Raw genomic sequence first — 19374 nt, 5'->3', positions numbered from 1 at the left:
TATGAAATAAAAAAAAAAATATCAACACCGTCAGTAAAACCGGGACAACAATGTGAATTTTTTTTTGGTCGGCGGGGTTTTTATCTGAAGCGTGGTGTCTTCAAACACAACCTGCGGTTTCTTTGTGGCGGCGGCTCGCCAGTGTGCCATTCATAGCCGGCCAATCAGAGCGCGGCTTACTGCGCTCCTCCGTCCAATAGCGGATCGGCTTGTTGCTCGGCCCTGTTGCGACCGAAGCGAGACAGAAGCGAGTGGACCGGTTCTTGAAGCTAAGCTAATTCAGTCCATTCACAGCCGCCTAGTTCCGCTTTGGTTTAATTTACAACACGGGACGCGCACCTGTTCTCGAAAAATCGAAGCTACCCGAGACTATTTTTTCTGTTCGGCTAACAAGCAGAAGCGGGCTTTTATTTAGGAGAAACCCGCTCGTGTCCCGCTAGCTGAATCGGCAAAGCGGGTAGGCGCCACTTCTGTTTGACAACAGCGCTGCTCGGTCCTGGTGGTGTTGTTGTTGTTGTTGTTGTTGTTGTTGTTCGTAGCGGCTCATTCCTGCGAGCAAGCGAAGATTAAAAAAAAAAAAAAAACCAACCCTCGCACCGGTTTACACAAATAAGAGAGACAAGCATGGCAGAGTTCCTGGAAGACCCGTCGGTCCTCACGAAGGACAAGCTGAAGACCGAGCTCACCGCCAACAACGTGTCTCTCCCCAGCGGAGAGCACAAAAAAGAAGTGTACGTGCAGCTGTATCTGAAGAACTTAACCGTCCTGAACCACAAGAGCCCGCCGGCCGACACCTTCTCCAGCGACGAGGAGCTGCCCGTCCCCGTGGTGTCCAACAAGAGTCGCTCCGGAAGAGTTGAGTTTCTTGTCTCGCCGCCCGGTTTCAATGAGACATTTTTTTTTTTTTTTTTTTTTTTTTAAACTCCGTGCGCGGTGAACTGGCGCCATGATTTTTTTTTTTTTTTTTAAGTTTTCGACTTCTTGCCACAGGAAGGGAGGGGGATTGATGCATCTTTTCCGTTTTCTCTCCAGAAAGCCACCAAAAAGACGGACAAGCCCCGCACGGAGGAGGTGGAGGTGACGGACCTCACTGATGAAGACCTGAGACAGCAGCTGGCGAAGCACGGTGTGGACACGGGACCCATTGTTGGTGAGCTGCACACCTCTCACACTCACAAATACGGAACTTTACGGCATCGAAGAGCCAATTAAAAGATGCGAAAGTCTGATGAACTCGCATTTGTTAGTGTTTGTATTATTATTGATTTATGCAGCACTTCACAGAATAAGGTTACAAAACAAATTCACATGAGCTAAAACATGCATTTAGTCTGTGTTGTAATTATAGCCCAACAGACACACACACACACACACACATATATATATATATATATGTGTGTGTGTGTGTGTGTGTGTGTGTGTTCCTAGTGTGTCAACACACGAGGGCTTTCTTATGGCTTCCAGCCGGTCCCAGCAGACTTTTTGCTGAATAGCACACATCATAAACAACACTGACACAAGAGAAATGAAATAAGACGTAAGATAAAGTGTGCGGTACATAATAGGATAAGGCATCCTCCCATACCTACATTATAACTGTTCGTAACGGAGACGCTCGGTGCGGCGCGGTTTTGGCCCTCAGAGATGTGAAATGCCTGCCAGAGGAGAGGAGATTCATTCTGGATTTTTTTATGTCTGTATCGTAGTTTGTCGAGATCCTGATAAATCTGTCATGAAAATAATATCAACGGGAAAATCACCAGCCTGGAAAATACGTCCAATTAGCAAACATCACCGTGTGAATCCTCCTGCGAAAGCGAGGCGCACGGCGTGACGTGTTTGCTCTCTCTCTCTCTCTCTCTCTCCGTCCATTCAGCCTCCACCCGTAAGGTGTACGAGAAGAAGCTGCAGAAGATGTTGGACCAGCCTCCAGCCGAACCCGACGGTCCCACGGACCTCACGGCTCTCCCCAAGGCGGACAGTAATCAGAACGGCAACACAAACTCTGACCAGTACAGCGACAAAGAAGATGGTGAGCTCTGCGACCGCACACCGGCGGGGGTGTTTTGAGACGTCCGCTGACTCAGCGGGGCAAACCTAACTGGACTTAAATATGTCCGTGTGTAGCAAACCTGTTTGATGAACGTCGGACAAGATTATTGATCACCGTGTCTGACGTTCCACTGTTGTGTTTACGTGAACCGCGTTGTCACAGAGGAGCTCGCTGCCCCCGAACCGGAGCCAGTTCCTGAGGTGGAGAAGGCGGCGAGAAGCAGAGGGAAAGCTGCCGTCACCGTCAGAACCAGCAGCAGACGACAAACCAAGGTCAGGAACGTCCTTCTGTTCCTCCTCGCAGTGACTCGAGCGCAGTTTGTTTGGGACGAACATGTTTTATTTGGCACCCGCAGGTGGTGGAGGAGATTATCACTGAAGAGACCCCCAAAAAGGCCAGCGAGAACGTCGTTGAAGATATCCTCGCCAACGAAATAAGCACGCCAGCGGGCATGAGGTAACAGCTGACCATCGATTTTATGTCCACGTGTTGGGACGCTCACACAAAGTCCAGCATGTGAATCACGTGTTTGGTAATATTAAGGAACAACAGAACCAAGTGAAAGTTAAGTGTCCTCAAAGAGTGTGAAGGTTAATTCTCCAAAATGGAACGAGTTATTTACTTTTTTCAAAAAGCACAACACAAGGTCCGCTTATTACCTTTTATTGGATCTTTTGCCGTTGACTCGACTTCCTCAGTCCTGGAGCTGAAGGTAGTTTAGAGACGAACCTCCTTCAGGGGTTGGTCTTTGTCCTCAGCTGTTGACGAGTGAGCAAAACTAAATGTGCTGAAAAAGATCACCAGACGTGGTTGTAAGTTTTAGAAGAAGCCGGGAAGCGGACCTCGAGTTCGGATTTTATTGTTACAAAAAAGTTTTGTTTTGTTTTGTTCCTGCACTCAGTGCGACCTGCAGGCGTCCAATCAGAGGGGCGGCCGGTCGACCTTTGAAACCGAGTGAGTATTGGCTGGACGAGTCCCGTGTGCAGCGCAGCTTCGTCACGGAGAGCCGCTCTTATTCGGAGTCTTTCTCCCGAGCGGGCGGCGGCGTCTCCTCGAGCAAGGCGCCGGTCCGACGAGGCGTTCTGTCCCTGTTGCTCAAGCTCCTGCTCCTCGTCGCGGTGGGCGGCTCTCTCCTCTACGCCTACCAGAACCTGGATTCGGATCAGATCGCCACCCTCAAGGGCCTCGTGGACAGCGTGGTCGTCCCTCTCCAAGGCGCCGTGGACCAGACCGCCACCTACCTGGGCCTCGGCGGCGGCGCTGCGAAGAGCATCGGCGAGTAAAGACCGTCAGCGGTCGCCTCCCCCGCCGCCGCCGCCGCCGCCCCCCCACCGCCTGCCACAGCACAACACAACTCCAGCAGACCCTCTTCTCTTTCCCGCTTCTGGACAAAGGACGCAGATTTAATCGGAACGATAAACTTTCTCCTCTCTGGACTCTGGCTCTCCTCCTCCTCCTTCTCCTCCTCTTCCTCCTCCTCCTCCTCCTCCTCCTCCTCCTCCTCCTCCTCCCCCCCACAAGAGGGAGGTAACGCTCAAACAGTAGCTTCTGGATAACACCGTTTTGTGGCAGTCAGAAGAGACTCGTTTTTTAATGTTGATTTTAATCTGTGAATGGTTTGTGTCTTTGTGTGTATTTAACCCTTACCTGTAGAAACGAGTGCAGAACGGAGCGGCCAGTTTACCCGTGCATGGTTGTAGTTTTTGAAGGTCCTACTGTAGTTTTTCATCTTAACGCTGTTGCCAGGTGTTTTTCTGATGGTGAAGTGCCTGGACACCGTCAGCACTGCTCGTGCCCTCCCGCTTCCTGTTTCCAAGCACAAAGCGGCGCTTCTACTAATATCAGAATGTCACGTGTGTCTCTGTATGACTTTCAGCATTAGCTGCGTAGCTATAGTTAGATACGAGTGCTTCATTATTTCTATGGTGCTCAGGTTGATTCAGCTCAAAGGTTCTGAATGTGGTCTGCCGGGAGGAGACGCAAGGTGGGATCAGGTCACGTCACCGCATGACGAAAATCAGCCCGCATTCGACACCAAGTGAAAACAAACGCAACACGCGGTGCCTGATCACCGCTCGAAAGATCTCATGTTGGACTCCGATCGTGGCTAAAATCATGACTCTGTGTTGTAATAATGGTTTTATTTACTTGATTTTGAGGTAGGACATTTAATGTTCATTTGCATCTTGTAGCAACATTGTCGTCAATTTACAAACAGCGCTTATTTGGTATTATCCACCAATCATGTGACAAATACTCCTTGAGGAAACTAAGGATGCAGAGTTTGATTATAGATTATTGATTTCTTTTTTTTTTTTTTTCATCCATACCAGTATGCCCATCTCAGTTTAAATGCGTCAAACAGGTTTTAGTGCTCTCTGTCGTGCTTTTCTTTTGTTCCGTTATTGTAAGATTTCTGATCCTTCGGTCCGATATACAGGACCGGCTGTTGCAGTGCACCCACATAGCCCACCTCACTGACTGCATGTGTCCACACACGGCAGACCAGCAAAGACGACACCCGGGGATAGGAAATCCTCCCGGGGGGGGGGGGGGGGGGCAGTTTCCCGATTTCTTCTACACTTCTGCCTGAGCAAAATTACTACTAGTAAAGACATTGTTATTGTGAACGGGGTTGTTCACCAGGATGAGTTCACTGGAGGTGATGTTGGGGGTGGGAAGATTTCGGGGGGGGGGGGGGGGGGGATTGTTTCTATTTTGATATTTTTCTAAAGTGGAGTGTTCAACTTTTTATAGCACATTTTAAAGCAATATGCAACACAAGCAAGTAATACTGTATCTTAATCTGAACCTTTCTGACTTAAGACAAGTGATTGATCATCAGGCAGCTCTCCCACAACGGACAGAAACGACAGGGGTTATGTGGGTAAGGATTTTTAATCTGTTTATTTATGATAATGTAGGCAGTGTATCATAAAATAAACTTGGTTGTTACCAGATTTTTTTTCTCCTGTCTGAATCCTTGGAGGAGAACCCCTGTATTTTTGCATCACTGTGAAGCATCGTCTCAAAAAACTCCGTGAAAATGTCTTTTTCCAGGAAACCATGGCTCTAATTTGTGTCTTGATAACATCGAATTTTTTTTTCATTAAATAGGAATATCTAGTGCACATAATACAAAATTACTGACTCATAAATGCATTTATATATTAACATATTAATGCTTTTACAACACAAACACAATGTTACTAAACTTTTGTGGATAATTAACTTACATTAAAGTCAATTCAACATTAAATTATTTATTTTCAAACTAGTATTTTATACAAGTGCAATTTACAAAAATCTTTTAATATAGCAACACTTTTGGAACTACATTTGAACATTATATTTTTTTTAAACCCATTTGTTTTCTTTTTGTGTGCATTGGGCATAAAATATTTTGGTTTAAAAATGTAACTCGACCAGTTTTTAATAACCAAAATCATCGTGTCCAAAATAACTGCACGGGGAGAACACGCAAACTCACAGAAAGGCTCCCGGCCGAGGTTCGGACCTTCTTGCTGTGAGGCGACGGTGCAAAACCACTTTCCCAGTGTGCCGCCCTAAACAAACAGAAATGCACAAATTGAGGTTTTGTTTCTACTCCCAAGAGTTCCAGTTACACAAACAAAGTGTCATGCAGCTTTGACAATTTCTCTTTCTAAACCACGCACGCTAAAAAGTCAAAAGTTGGTTGAAACACAAAAAGCTGTGACATGTCAAGTAGATATTAAATGTTTTCTTTTATTGAACAAAAAAAAGTACATATGAGATGAACATAAGAATTTTGAGTATAAGAATGTGTCAAAATAAATGAACTGAACAATGAACTAACTGAACAATGTATATTTAAACTAATTAGGCTACAGTAGCTTTTTTTTTAAATTTACACAGAATTCAAACCTCAACATTTTTGACACAACATAAAAAAATAATTATAACAAGCTAACAAAGATAAAGTTGTGTCAAGTTAACATTTTTATATTTAGTTACATAACATAACCGGGCAGAAGAGACGGGTGGTTTTCCTGGTTGGACGAAGGCGATCCGTTTGTCGGCCGTGGGGTGGAGATGATGCTTCGGTCAGTGGGGGGAGGGCCTTCCCCTTCCCCTTTGTCTTCCCCTTTGTCTTCCCCTTTGCCTTCGTCTTCTCCTTCTCCTTCAACCATCAGGGGGATCTGAGGTACGGAGTCCTCCATCTGGAAGTCTTGGGTGGTACTGAAGTTGTGGATGGAGCTGGAAGACTCGGGTGAATCCAAACTTCTGGTGACGGTCAAGCCGTCTCTGAAGGCCTTCATCACACGGATCTGAGAGACGAGAGGGAGACTGTCAGATTCAGCATGTGAAGGATTAAAGGAAAATTGTGGCGTTTTCCTGCCCGGCTCTGCCTGCCTTACTCTCAACGGTCCATTCTGACAGTGGATCAGTCCGTCCACTATTTGGCCATTGTTGTCCTGAGTGTTTGACACTGTGGACAGTTTTCTAATTCTGCTGAAAGTGCAAAGTGTCTCTGAGCGCACCTTATGGGCATTGTTGTCAGAAAAGCAACCAGGTGCAGGTGTTTTTAAAAGGCGAAACCAAACCTGTGCCTCGATGCGGTGGATGCCCCGCCACCGGTACACCTTGTTCTCCCTGAGCTCCATCTCTTTGTGGTCAGTCTCATCCTCTGTGACCTCCTGCTGTGTGCATTCAATCATCTTATCAAGGAACTTCAGCCAGCTGTCGGGCACACTGGACACAAGCTGAGAAAGAACAAATATTACATCCCTGTCAGAGACAACAGTGGCACTATGTTAAGTGGTGAGGTGAGATGCACGACGGGACGTCTGCTTGGAAAACTTTGTTGCATGTCATCGTTTTTTTTTTTTGCTCCCTTAATTTCCTGTCCTATCAAAATAAAGTTGATCTTCTATTTAAAAAATGTCTCTCACCTGTCCCCACAGAAGACTGCCAAATCCCAGGAAGATGCACCACAGCCATTGCTCGAGATCTAGTCCCACACAGCTGAACAGATTACCAACACACTGCACGATTGTCAACTACAGAAGGACAGAGGGACAACGTCACACAGAGATTCTCCCATCATTGAACAATGTCCGTCTGAGCAGGTGGGACAACTTCAGGATTACCTGAGCGACGATCGTTCCCAGGATGATGGAGCAGAAGATGCGGTTTTTGAAGACACTCTCGAAGACGTTCCTCTCTCCGTGGATCTTGCGGGCATTGAACTCATTGAAGATTTGCATGAGGACGAACGTATTGAATACGATGGTGTAGTGGGCGGAGGGCTGGGCGTGGAGGGGGGCGTTCCTGCCACTGTCGATGTGAAGCATCTTCTCGCCTGTAGGAGAGACGAACGGACATTACTGAGCGGGTGGTCTACTTTTGTTCAAAACTTTCATTTACAAATGCCTAACTCGCGGGGCACTCTGAGACGGCAGACCTCCGCCACGGTGAACGGTTCAATCCTCTTTGTTGTGGTGATGCTACAGTTGTGCCAGTTCCAGTTTTCCCCTTTTGAGACCACCGTCCCCGAATGCTCCGTCACGGTGAATGTTTCCTGGATTAACTCAGAAAAAGTTCACGTGGATGAAAGAGAATTACCGCTTGTGATGTGAAGCTGTCGTATTTCTAGAATTGTCCATGTTTTGTCACTATTGGACTTCACAACTGAATTTCAAGATGGATGGCGCTTAGGAGGCGCTTGCTCTTGCAATGTTCATGAAAATGGAAAAAACAATTTGTGGAAACCCCCCACGAGATTAAGATCCTCTTCTTCTTACACCGCGAGTCAAGTTTTATGAAACAGACAAACAAACCACATCAACCATCATCTCCTTGGCAGAAGTTAGGATCTAACTGACATTGTTGATGGGATTTCAGAAGGATTAAGAATGAATGATTATTTAGTGCATTGCAGTTTATGTAAATATTTGTCATGTTTTTTTTTTTTTCACCAACTAACTGGTTATTAAGGGATTTTAAAAAAAACAAAAAAAAACATTTGCTTCTTAAATCGTGGAAAAAAAACCCATTATGTTTACATTTAGAAGGAATTCAAAATACATTGAGGACAACAAAGCTTAAAGAGAAGCACACATAGATATAGAATTATTATGTACATGCACATGTATGAAAAAATAGTGCAAAGTTGTGTAAAAGTGCAAGAGGTGCTGCAATAAATACTGCATGTATTTTTTATTTATATACATACAGCGGGTGGTTATGTGCCGAATCCATGTACTATATATGTACAGTATAAACTTATATAAACTATATGCTTAGATTTAGAGACTAATATGTTACATTTACCAAGTAACAAAGCCCCCACTGAAACTCAATCACAGCACCTCGTTCTCAACGTCCCTTCACTGACAACCGGTTTTACCTCAGAGCTCATTTCACATTTTTACTGAATACTATCTGTTGAAGGCTAAATGAAGTCAGGCTCCCAACCAGTGTGTCAACACCTGAACACATACGAGTTGTATGACGGCCTCACGTCGGCCTTTAGAGGGAGGCTGTGGCTCAGACGGCAGAGTGGGTCGCGCACCAATCGGAAGGTTGGCGGTTCGATCCCCAGCTCCTCCTGTCCACATGCCCGAGTGCCCTTGAGCAAGACACTGAACCCTAAGTCGCTCCCGATGGTGTACCGTCGGTGTGTGAATGGTGATCTGTCTCATTAGTGTGTGTGAATGGGAAAACCACGTTAAAGCGCTTTGAGACCCAAAGGTGATAAAGCGCTATACAAGTACAGACCATTTACATCATGTGGCAAGAGTATCCTAGTTGTTCAAAGGTATCTCAGGTTAGTAACTGGAAGGACGGAGTCTTCAGTGCAAAGACTCCTCTGCTTCAGATCACTTTGTCAAAAGGAACTTTCGGCCGCTGGAGATGGACAGCAATTTCAGTTCATCTCATATATAATAATGTGGATCAGTGGCCCTATACTCAAACACAGTGACTTTGTTTCAGGCCGTGAAGCTGTGGTGCGTTCACTGACCAACAAAGAGTAGAGTGAAGACGATGATAAGCTGGTAGATGGCGTGTCCCAGAATGTTCTTCATCATGGTGCGGGAGATGAGCGGCTTGTTGCGGCCGTACGGGTTCCTGAGCAGCAGCGCATCAGTCGGCGGCTCGGTGGCGAGGGCCAGCGAAGCAAAGGTGTCCATGATGAGGTTGACCCATAACATCTGCACAGCTTTCAGAGGAGAGTCCTGGAAAACACATTTTGACGTTATCTGTCATATTGTTCGCAGCTCAGCTTCAGCTGTGTACTGTACATGTCTGAAAAAGTGAATTCTTATGTTAGAGACGAGTATGGCGTAGCACAGGGGTCCCTTTTGGGTTCAGTTAGTTAACGGGAATGATACGGCACATTTTTGTAAACTGACATCCGTAACATGGACACCTGTGACTGAGGAGAGGAGACATTGAGGAAAGGATGTGATATGCAATTAGGAGTCTGCGCAGGGTGTTTTATTTTGAAAATGGACAGGATGCTCGCTGCTTTTCCTGCCGTCTGATCTGCTTCGTGAAGCCTGACGCGATCTCTGTCCAGCGTTCCTTAAAATAGACGAGGCAGAGTCGCTCGTGGAACGCTGCCGCAGCGCATCTGGTTGAATATAAAGCATCGACTGCAACGGCAGCGATCAGCTCCGGTGGTCGTGACAAAGCTGGAAGAAAGTAGCTGGAGACTGCTGGAGTTTCATGTTATTTCCTTCACCCCTCACAAAGACAGCAGAGGTTTTCAGGAGGCTCTGACCTGGGTAATGCAGGCTCCAGTGAAGGCCACGGTGACAGCGACCACGTTGACAGTCAGCTGGAACTGCAAGAACTTGGAGATGCTGTCATATACGTTCCTGCCCCACATAACAGCCTTGACGATGCTGCTGAAGTTATCGTCAGTCAGGATGATGTCAGACGCCTCCTTTGCTACATCCGTCCCTGCGATGCCCTGCAGATCACAGCACGTCGGCTAGCTCACGTGAACCTGGCACCATTCTCATTGGTCGACAAAACATTCCGCAAAACCATCTTCAATGTAACAAATGGAACGAAATGCATTCGAGGACGTTGTCGACAGTCGTTACCATGGCAAAGCCAACATCTGCTTTCTTGAGGGCGGGACCGTCATTTGTTCCGTCTCCAGTGACAGCAACAACCTGCCTCTCCCCCAGCACTGTGCTGTCAATGATACCTGAGAAGATGATGGACAGTCACACGGCTGAGACACTCTACAGTTCATCCTGACTAGGTCCACCTTTAAACTCATCTTAAAACTTTCATTTTCTAACAAGGTTGCCATCTAATTTGTACGTGCTCGCATCTTCTCTTATTTACTCTTTTGAAGAATGCCTTTTATTGAATTAAATGCTGATGTGTACGTAACAAACTGATCTTTTATCAGCCCAATCTATCCAGCCCCCACTGTGTGCCGCCCCGCCCACCCTGTGCAACCCGGTTTAAAGTCAAACCTTTGACCAAAGTGTGTTTGTCCGACGGAGATGATCTGGCGAGGACTCTCAGTTTGGGCCAAATCTCATCAATACGCTGCTGCTCAATCTGCAGAGACAGAAGACGAGAGTATGGCGTCGTAACTGCAAAACATTCATTTTGTAAAGTGATGCTGGTCTCCACTAAAGCAGCGACTCTCAACAACTGGGCCCAGACTTTGTGGCAGTCTGTTCGGTGTTAGCTATTGTGCCACAAAAATGTAATCTTACAAGAGCCACATATCCATCTCCCTCCGCACCAACCTGCCACTCCCTTCTGTCACACAATGACGGTGAGCACAGGTGCATAAGATTTCAATGTCCTCACGTTTCTGTATTTTATATTGTGACTTCGCTGGGATGTTTGTGCGTCACTGTACAGTGCTAATCCCGGGAGATCAATCAAGTCCTTTGTCTCTGTGTTCGTCTCACCTTGCCCAGCTTGTTGCGGATTCGTTGGTTGAACTCTTTGCCCTCGATACACAGGAAGTCGTCTCCAGGTTGCAGGATGCCACATTTGATGGCGATAGCGCGGGCGGTATTAATGTTGTCTCCGGTCACCATGCGGACAGTGATCCCAGCCCGCTGGCACATTCTGATGGCGTTTGGTACCTGGTGGGAACAACAAAAGAAAAAAGCAAGCAGAAAATGATGTATACTGAGGTTGATGCAATGGTCTGGATAGATGACAGAACACTGAAGACATAAAGGTAAAATACTAAATGATGGATAAAGAAAACAGACTGATGATGCGCTGATCACAGCTTCACACACTTATTGTAGCTGTTCAAAAGTAATGTTGACGATGACATGTTGGGGTACACAGAGTGTGTTTGTGGTTGGAATAATGAGAGAGCAGTGACAACTGCTTTATGCATTATTACTGTGGTTGGCTGGTTGCCTCCATGTACTCCTGTATAAATATGGAGGTGACATACCTCAGGTCGTAATGGGTCCTCAATGCCGACCACCGCAATGCATGTGAGGTCAGTGATGATGTGGGCCTCTTTGTCCCAGTCGGGCTCTCCATCACGGGCAGAGAATTCTCTGAAGGCGAGGCAGATGGTCCTCAGTCCCTCAGACGCCATCGTCTCAACCACCTTCTTCATGAGGGCATCTCGATCCTTAGGTCTCAAGGTTTTGGTCTTGCCGCCGCCCGTAATGATCTTGCAGCACCTGGAACCACGGGACAGTCGTGTGATTATCACCTGACTGAGCACAGAGCGCTGTGAGCAGAAGCAGTAAACCTACTTGTTGAGCAGGATCTCAGGGGCCCCCTTGCTGAACAGTACGTAGTTGCAACCTTCGGTCTTTAGCACAGTGCTCATGGACTTCCTCACAGAGTTGAAGGTGTAGACCTTTACTAGTTTCTCTTCTGGGATTCGATTGCGGACGGTCCGATAGTCCTGCTGTAGGTCGAGGGTGAATCCCAGTAAGGCACATTCAGTCTTGTTTCCGATCTGGCCGGGCAGCTCGCCATCTTTCTCAGGAACCTGCAGGGAGCAACAACAGCAGAAAGGATGTAAAATCCAAGCACAAGTTGATGAATATTCAGCTAGAATATTTCAATGAATATTACGCAATGTTCTAGTAATGTTTTCAAGGGGAAGTTTTTTTTTTTTTTTTCCTCAGGATGTTCTTCTTAAAAGTGGGATGAAGTTGAATCCAAAAACAAAATGTGTTAACATTCTTAAAATGTTTTTCATAACATTGTCAAAACATTATGCCCTGATTGTTAAAATGTTTGTTCTCTATTTTTGTTGGCAGAACTATAAAGCAAAGACTCCCGTACGGGGACAGTGTGCAATGTGCACGTACTAGTTATTCAGAAATAGCACATTTTACTTAACCAAAGATGGATGTTCTTGTGTATTTATCCTGTAATAGCAACTTCGATCTATTACGTAACCCCTTGAGGGTTTCGAGCTTAAGGTTATACTGTTATACTAAAAAAACGGATTATTTAATCCAGAAGAGTATCAGGAATAATTTATAATAATACAAAACATTTCTAGTCAGCAGAGAACTGATGAAAAGGTAAGTGATGACCAGAACTTGTTGGTGCTTTTGAACTCTTCTATCTGAACCTGTGTGTGTGCTCTGTGCCGCGGATCGAGGCTGTGGAGGCTCTTCGAACCAACCTGCCCTCTCAGCCTAATGCTGAACTGAATCCTGAATGACTCTATTTTTACAGCTCACCATAATCTTGGAGGTGTAGCCACAGTTGACCCCGATGCCCAAGATGAGCAGGTCCAGGATCTTGGCAGGGATGAGGTCTGGACTTGGCACCTTGTTGTAGTGGTGACCAGCAAAGTAGGCCTGCACCACTGTCATCCGGTTCATAGTCAGCGTGCCCGTCTTATCGGAGCAGATGGCTGTGGCGTTGCCCATTGTCTCACAGGCGTCCAGGTGGCGGACCAGGTTGTTGTCCTTCATCATTTTCTGGTACAAGAGGAGAGCAGCATTGCCTCAGTCTGAGTATTTTGTTCTGACTCTACTAAATACATGAACTATGTTTGATCCAGGATTATCTGCTCCGTTATAACTTTCCTAGCAGTGCTCAGTGAACTAATGAGTACAACAAAATGAGTGCTAAAACTACAAACATATAACAATTATTCAACATATAACAGATGCCTGTTCATATTACTCAAAACTAATTTCAACTTTTAAGAAATTATAAAAATCTCATGTTTTTGGTCTGACATGCTGCACAAGTCTGTAATTAAATAGTGTTCAGGTTAGCAGAGTGTTTAACACTCTATACAAACCAACCTTGACTGAATAGGCCAAGGAGATGGTGACGGCCAGAGGGAGACCTTCAGGCACGGCCACCACCAGCACGGTCACACCGATGATGAAGAACTTGACCAGAAACTGCACGTAGATGGGCACGCACTCGGGGATCAAGACAACGCCCTGAACCCAGAAGATATCGATCAGGAAGCGAGTGATGAGGATGATGACGGTGAGAGTCGACATGAACAGACCTGAAGACACGGACGGAAGAAAGAGACAGAGTTCAAATTCAGCTGTTAACCTGATGGTAAGCACATCACATGTAGCAAACAGCGAGAGGCGGGGGAACAGCAGTTCTCGGGTGATGTTGACAAGATGTCTGTGATATTCACACTCTGCTCACCAGTTATCACATTCATGTTCGTACCTGCTTTGCCGATCTGCCAAGCCAGCTTGGTGAGCTTCTCCTGGAGGACAGATTTCTCCTTAACTGGTGCCTTTTTCTTATCATTCGCCGCTTCTTCCTCCTCATTGAGTGCCGGCATCTCCCCAACGTCTTCACCCTTTTTTCCTACAAAGGGCAAAGAAAATCAGTAAAACTTTCAGGTGTCAGAACACAAATCATCAAAGCTACTGCTGATGCCAAAAAAAAAAAAAAAATCACAGTTTTTGTTTATCTAGCTTTCCCATGGATTCTCTCATATAAGCCATCCCTTAAATAATGGTTAAATCTTAATGCACAGCCAAGGAAGTTTTTTTTACTATCAAGTATTACTACTTGGTAAACCACTGCTAAACTGATGTCAATGAAATCAACACTTCCTGCAGATGTTTCACTTTACAAGCTTACCAGGAAAGGGATATTCAATTTGAGCTCCGAGAAGGTTTTTAATTTGAAACATCAGAAAATGTTTGATTTAACTGATGCCAATTTAACCGCAATTAAAAAAAAAAACTTAACAGCAATTGACTGCTATAAGGCCTTTAATTAGAAAACAAGAGTTTTTAATTTGACACAGATACAGAAAGATGTGACTCTGAGCCAACCAATGCTGACTTCATCAGTCAGTAACCGCCATTTGGAAAATATGACCAAATCATCTCTGAAAAAACGCTGCTCTAACTTCTTCTCTTCATAATGTAAGTGCTTCCTTTTCATTAAGTTTAAAATGTGTGTAAACCACTGTGTTAAGTTTCAACACCCTCTTGTGGACTTTGGGACAGTACTCAGGCCATGAGTGATGTTTCACGAGAACACAGACTGAGAAAGGAAAACGTCTTTAATCCCACAAACTTCACTGATGTCACACAGGTTTGAGTTCTGGGTTCAGTCGAAGACTGAATTTTAACAAACATCTCCATAATCACGACAAGAAACTAGTTCACGAAGAAACTACTCTCCACACACCAACAAGAATGAATCCGGTGAGAATGTGTGACACCAGCTGACGAATGACCCCGTTATTAGATCTCAGTGGGTGTCTATGTGTTTGCACATGTGCAGCCCTGCAGCTGGTTTTAATGCCGGTGTTTTGTCCCAAACACAAACGTACATGTGACTACAAAGAAAAAAGCAGAGGGGTCATATCTCACTGCGATCCTCAGCTTCTTCTGTCCACATGTGAAAGTGGTCTTGAGCAAAACAAGATTAGGTTCCAGCTTTGTACGGGGGCTTTTCCATTAGAAGGTGATTAAGATGCAAGAAATGTTTTGGATCAAATCACAATAAAACTAAATCTAAATGGATTTTGTTCATATGGTTTACTTCAGGACTTACCTTTCTTGTCCTTTGTCTTGTTTTTCTGCTCATCTTCCTTCTTGCTGGTTTCATCAACAACTTCGCCCTCACCAGTACCGATCAGCATTAAGATGATTCCAGTCTGGGAGTTCACACCTACCGCAGTAACTACCATCCTGCCAGAGCCCTCCATCACATGGGTACCTGAGAGAAAGACATGGCTGAGGAATTTTGCCATTTTCCATTTTCCCTAAAAACTTCACAAAAATCACATGGTTTGACCCTGTGTCTTGTTTAGGAGATAGACCGAGGGGTATGATATTTGATCAAATCAAAACGTGTGCTCTCACTGTATCATCTCAAGCTTTTGGCAAGGTTTCTGTGGCAACTTGGGTACCAACTCCTTGGCTTTGAGCGCAATTATTTTGTGTGCATACTCATGCACACTCATTCTCATTTTTAAAACCAATGAACCAATGATCGACAAGTAGTCAGTTAAGGTGGTGTGGCTGCAGACTGTGATGTTTTAAATTTTGAGGGGCACAAACTGGGTCCAAGCAACCATTGCAGTTATGTATGTGTAACTGGGGAGCTTGAAGCAGGTACAATACACTCCCTAAAATTTACTCGTGTTTGGTTTAAACATTTTTCACAGAGTCCCCATGAAAATACTGTTATTTCTTAAGTATTTTAATTGGTTTAAAACTGTTAGAAGAGGTTTGATGTTCAGTCTGTATGTGTGAAAATGATGATCAGATTTAACACGGTGCAGAAACTGGCTCCTAAAAGCTGACAAAGATTGCATCGGTCACACTGAACGTGGCTGTAATTTGATGTGAATGGAGCAGAGTTATGCACCTGATAGTAACATGGGGTCTTTGTGAATATCCTTCTTGACATGATCCGACTCTCCGGTCAGAGAGCTCTCGTCAACCTTCAGATCGTTGCTCTGAATCAGGACACCATCAGCAGGGAGGAGGTCACCTGGAACGCCAACACAAAAGAGGTCACAACTGCTCATCCTCATCTGTTCATCATTATATAATCAGTCTGTCACATGACAAACCGGAATAGAAAGAAAGTTAACTGGTGCAGTGATGGAAAAATATTTTCTTCATCCCTAGACATTTTTTTTAAATTCTGCTGTTTTTTTTTGTTTTTTTTTTTAAATAAATAACATACAACATTGCAATCTGCAGGGATATTAAAGAAACTTTATATAGACAGTTACATTCTCATGTTTACATGTTAATATGTAAGAAAGACAAGTCAGTAATTGAAAGCAGACAGCTAGGTTTGATACGTAGCTCTCATCATCATTGGGGTAAACTGGTAAAGTTGACATTGAACCAGCAGTGAGCTCTACCATAGAGCTTCGTCTTCTCTCACCATATTTGATGAGTGCGATGTCGCCGACAACGAGTTCTGAAACGTTGAGCTGGATCACCTCCCCCTTTCGGACCACATTGAACTTGTGCTCCTGCTCAATGCGGTTTTTCAGGCTGTTGAACTGTTTCTCTTTGCTCCAGTCGTTGAAGGCCGCCACCAGCACCACACAAAAAACAGACAGGAGGATGGCGGCACCTTCAATCCATCCGGCCTCCTCCTCACCATCCTCCCTTTTAGAAGCTCCCAATCCACAGTCTGAATGGAGACAACACAGGCTGGAGTTTTAGTTTTCTGTACTTATGTCACTGTTACTTACATATTACAGGAAGTGGCCTCTGACTTTTCTGTACAGGACTATCGAGGTTTTGGAGGATAAGTCTACCCCAACTTTAATAGGACACGTCACACTCCTGTGTTTGTTTTTTTAAAGATGGTGTACTCTAAACTGAGTGATGACCTAATCAGATCACATGACTCCTGCCAGGTCCCTTGTCACCACATTTCTACCATTGATGGACACTAATTCAGTGATACCAACATTCCATGTCCTATAGCTGACTCATAAAAAAAACAGAAATGGAAAGAAACACAAACCCTGCATGTTTGTCTCTCCACATATCAAAAGTCAAGATTTGCTTTTGTTTACTACTGATCAGTCCCTCCAGGAAATCACGATCTTACGCTCGCAATAATTAAAGCAAATTCAAGCAATCTTCGCAATATTTGTGAGAACTTGGAATTTCGCAAAATCCCCACAACTGCATTGCTGTAGTTTCATTGTGGTGACTTTGCACCTAAATCCATAATATACCGATGCACCTGGTCTTCATGTGGCATGGTATACCACCTCACAGCTATGCTCCTGTCTCACCGTGGTGTGCCCCGATAGGCTCATCAGTTTGGCATCCGGTTACAATAAAGTTAATGAAACTTTTCTAAAGATGTAAAGTTTTCATTTCACCAAACAGTGAATATAATTTAAAAAAAATAGAAACTCACTCAGATTCTCAGTATCTTGCGGGTAGTAGAAAGAAAGGCTGAATGAAATTGCGGCTGCCACCAGCAGGATGACTAGCGTGACATCCTGCAGGGCTTCCCACACTAACATCAAAAAGGATTTGGGTTTTTTAGGAGGGATGATATTCTCTCCAAACTCCAGTTTCCTTCTTTCAATGTCGTCTGGGTCTCCATCTAAACCTGCAGCAGAAGACAGAAAGACAACATCACTCCAAATGTCCTCCTCTGAGCCCTTACACCGTTAAACTTTGTTTATATTCCATCTAACATCTGTTGATCCAAGACAATGCCTGATCCTACCCTCTTCACATGTTTTAAACTCTGAAAAACAAATTCACGAGTGATTTAACATCTGTAAATATTGACAAACACGATCATTATTAATCTCACATTTGCAGAATTATTTAACCCCATAGAATACCAGTGTTTCTATCTTTGGAGAACAAAATAATGTTTGTCCAAACTTTGCTCAAACTCAATGAGGTTTATTTTAACATCTATTTAGACAGACATTCAGTATAAAAATATTCTACTAGATTTAAACAAATCTTTCTTTAATAACAACAACAACAATAAAATTGAAGCATAGGTATGAAGCTGACAGATCTGTTGCCTTGTGAATGGGTGGAAAATGTATGTTAATACATAATATTACAATATCAAATGTGTCATTACACCATGCTATGTTTTCTGATTTGTATCTTGAACACAAGCTCTTAGGTTTTGTTAGTACCACGCATTTGCTTTAGCTCGCTGATGAAGATCTGAACTCACACAGCTCTTATTCCCTTAAAAAAAAAAAAAAAAGTCAAGATGAAGGATGTGAATTGCTTTTACCATTGAAAAATAAAAGAGAGCACACAGCTTTTGCAAGAGGACACAAATGTAGAGTTGACTTTCACCATCACCGGGTTAACCATCCCTTAAGTCAGACTAGAATAAAACGAATATGTTTTGGGTTAATGACAAACCTCCAAAATGTCAAAATGTCCCACAGCTGTGTTCAACCAAGTTCTTTTTTTATTTTCATATTTTTGGGGATCATTGGTGACAAGGAGGCTGTGAGGGTTTCTTTAAAGAATGATGACCAATGATCCCCAAAAATATAAAAATATAGAAATAAAATAGAACTTGGTTGAACACAGCTGCGGGTCATTTTGACCCGAGGACAACGGGAGGGTTAAACCTTTCCCTGCTCTGGAGGCATCAGTTAGCTTCATTTTCAGGTTCCTCAGTCAGTTACTTCAAGGAGCCAATGGTAGAAGAGAATCTATCGAATATGGACTTGTCATCAGACGACTAACTGGAAATTATTGACGATTCAATAAAAGTCAAACAAATTCTGAGACGTTAACAGTATAGCAAGGTGTCTAAACTTTACTTCATGATACAACATTTTAAAAAGGCTTGTTTTTAAAATGTCTTTTTCTTTTATCTCATCAAAATTCAAAATGTATCCAATATACTTGGGGTGCTCAAACTTTTGCATACAGCTGACTGCAGTGGCTCTGAATGAAAACACCTACAGTGGAGCGTCACCCGGGCTGTGGCTGAGCTCAAATTTAGTTTCAGATCCACATCTTTGGTGCTGTGATGCTCCAGCTGGCTGTCAGCCCTGCTGCTTTAGAAAGACAGTCTGGGACACATATTTACCTTTGATGGGTGCCGTTTTCAGTCTGGTACACAGTCCATTAACGTCTCCATAGCACTCCTTGATCTTAGTAATTGCTTCCAGTCCTCTTAATTCCATGAGCGAGCACAGCTCCCGCAATAAACTAGTGGGAGAGTCGCTGGCCATTTCTTCTTCCTCAAGGACTCAACAGAGGCCCTCCAATAAAACAGACTCGATGGTAGGCCTGAGGGGCAGATCAAGCCTGACAGAGACTCTGTGATTGTAGGGGGGATACACAGATAAGGTCATTTCAGAGGCCTAATGAGAG

At 44.3% G+C, this 19374-nt stretch overlaps 2 protein-coding genes across 2 annotated transcripts; one reads left to right on the top strand and one right to left on the bottom strand.

The window, feature by feature from the left end:
- The first annotated feature begins 235 nt into the window (after nt 1-235).
- On the top strand, nt 236-5013 carry tmpob (thymopoietin b). The gene is made up of 6 exons (XM_069695209.1): nt 236-855; nt 1033-1150; nt 1877-2032; nt 2216-2325; nt 2409-2509; nt 2955-5013. Exons 1-6 carry the CDS (start codon nt 625-627, stop codon nt 3334-3336), a joined length of 1098 nt encoding a protein of 365 aa, XP_069551310.1. The 5' UTR covers nt 236-624; the 3' UTR covers nt 3337-5013.
- A 1032-nt stretch (nt 5014-6045) lies between these two features.
- Nucleotides 6046-19205, bottom strand: LOC138619184 (plasma membrane calcium-transporting ATPase 1-like). The gene is made up of 20 exons (XM_069695481.1): nt 19088-19205; nt 17417-17614; nt 16418-16672; nt 15887-16012; nt 15068-15232; nt 14884-14901; nt 13718-13861; nt 13327-13541; nt 12751-12993; nt 11803-12044; nt 11490-11727; nt 10984-11163; nt 10534-10621; nt 10150-10256; nt 9822-10013; nt 9060-9273; nt 7186-7397; nt 6988-7095; nt 6640-6798; nt 6046-6363 (listed from the first exon to the last, which is right to left on the bottom strand). The coding sequence occupies exons 1-20, from the start codon at nt 19182-19184 to the stop codon at nt 6046-6048; spliced, it is 3519 nt and encodes a 1172-aa protein (XP_069551582.1). The 5' UTR covers nt 19185-19205.
- Nucleotides 19206-19374: the final 169 nt, after the last annotated feature.

The sequence above is a fragment of the Brachyistius frenatus genome, unplaced genomic scaffold, assembly GCF_029030835.1.
Source record: "Brachyistius frenatus isolate BFR_SWC_R1_liver_20210118 unplaced genomic scaffold, ASM2903083v1 Contig_19, whole genome shotgun sequence".
Classification (NCBI taxonomy): domain Eukaryota; kingdom Metazoa; phylum Chordata; class Actinopteri; family Embiotocidae; genus Brachyistius; species Brachyistius frenatus.
The sequence above is the reverse complement of the archived record's forward strand: the minus strand, read 5'-3'. Positions and strand labels throughout refer to the sequence as shown.

Bases quoted from the DNA above. Each gene is read 5' to 3' on its own strand.
- LOC138619184 (XM_069695481.1), bottom strand. From the start codon at position 19,184: ATGGAATTAAGAGGACTGGAAGCAATTACTAAGATCAAGGAGTGCTAT. The intron at 17,615-19,087 runs GTAAATATGTGT...CTTCTGCTGCAG, and splicing joins GAAAACGGCACCCATCAAAG to GTTTAGATGGAGACCCAGAC. The intron at 11,728-11,802 runs GTAGGTTTACTG...CCGTGGTTCCAG, and splicing joins CCTGAGATCCTGCTCAACAA to GTGCTGCAAGATCATTACGG.
- tmpob (XM_069695209.1), top strand. From the start codon at position 625: ATGGCAGAGTTCCTGGAAGACCCGTCGGTCCTCACGAAGGACAAGCTG. The intron at 2,033-2,215 runs GTGAGCTCTGCG...GCGTTGTCACAG, and splicing joins GTACAGCGACAAAGAAGATG to AGGAGCTCGCTGCCCCCGAA. The intron at 2,326-2,408 runs GTCAGGAACGTC...TGGCACCCGCAG, and splicing joins GCAGCAGACGACAAACCAAG to GTGGTGGAGGAGATTATCAC.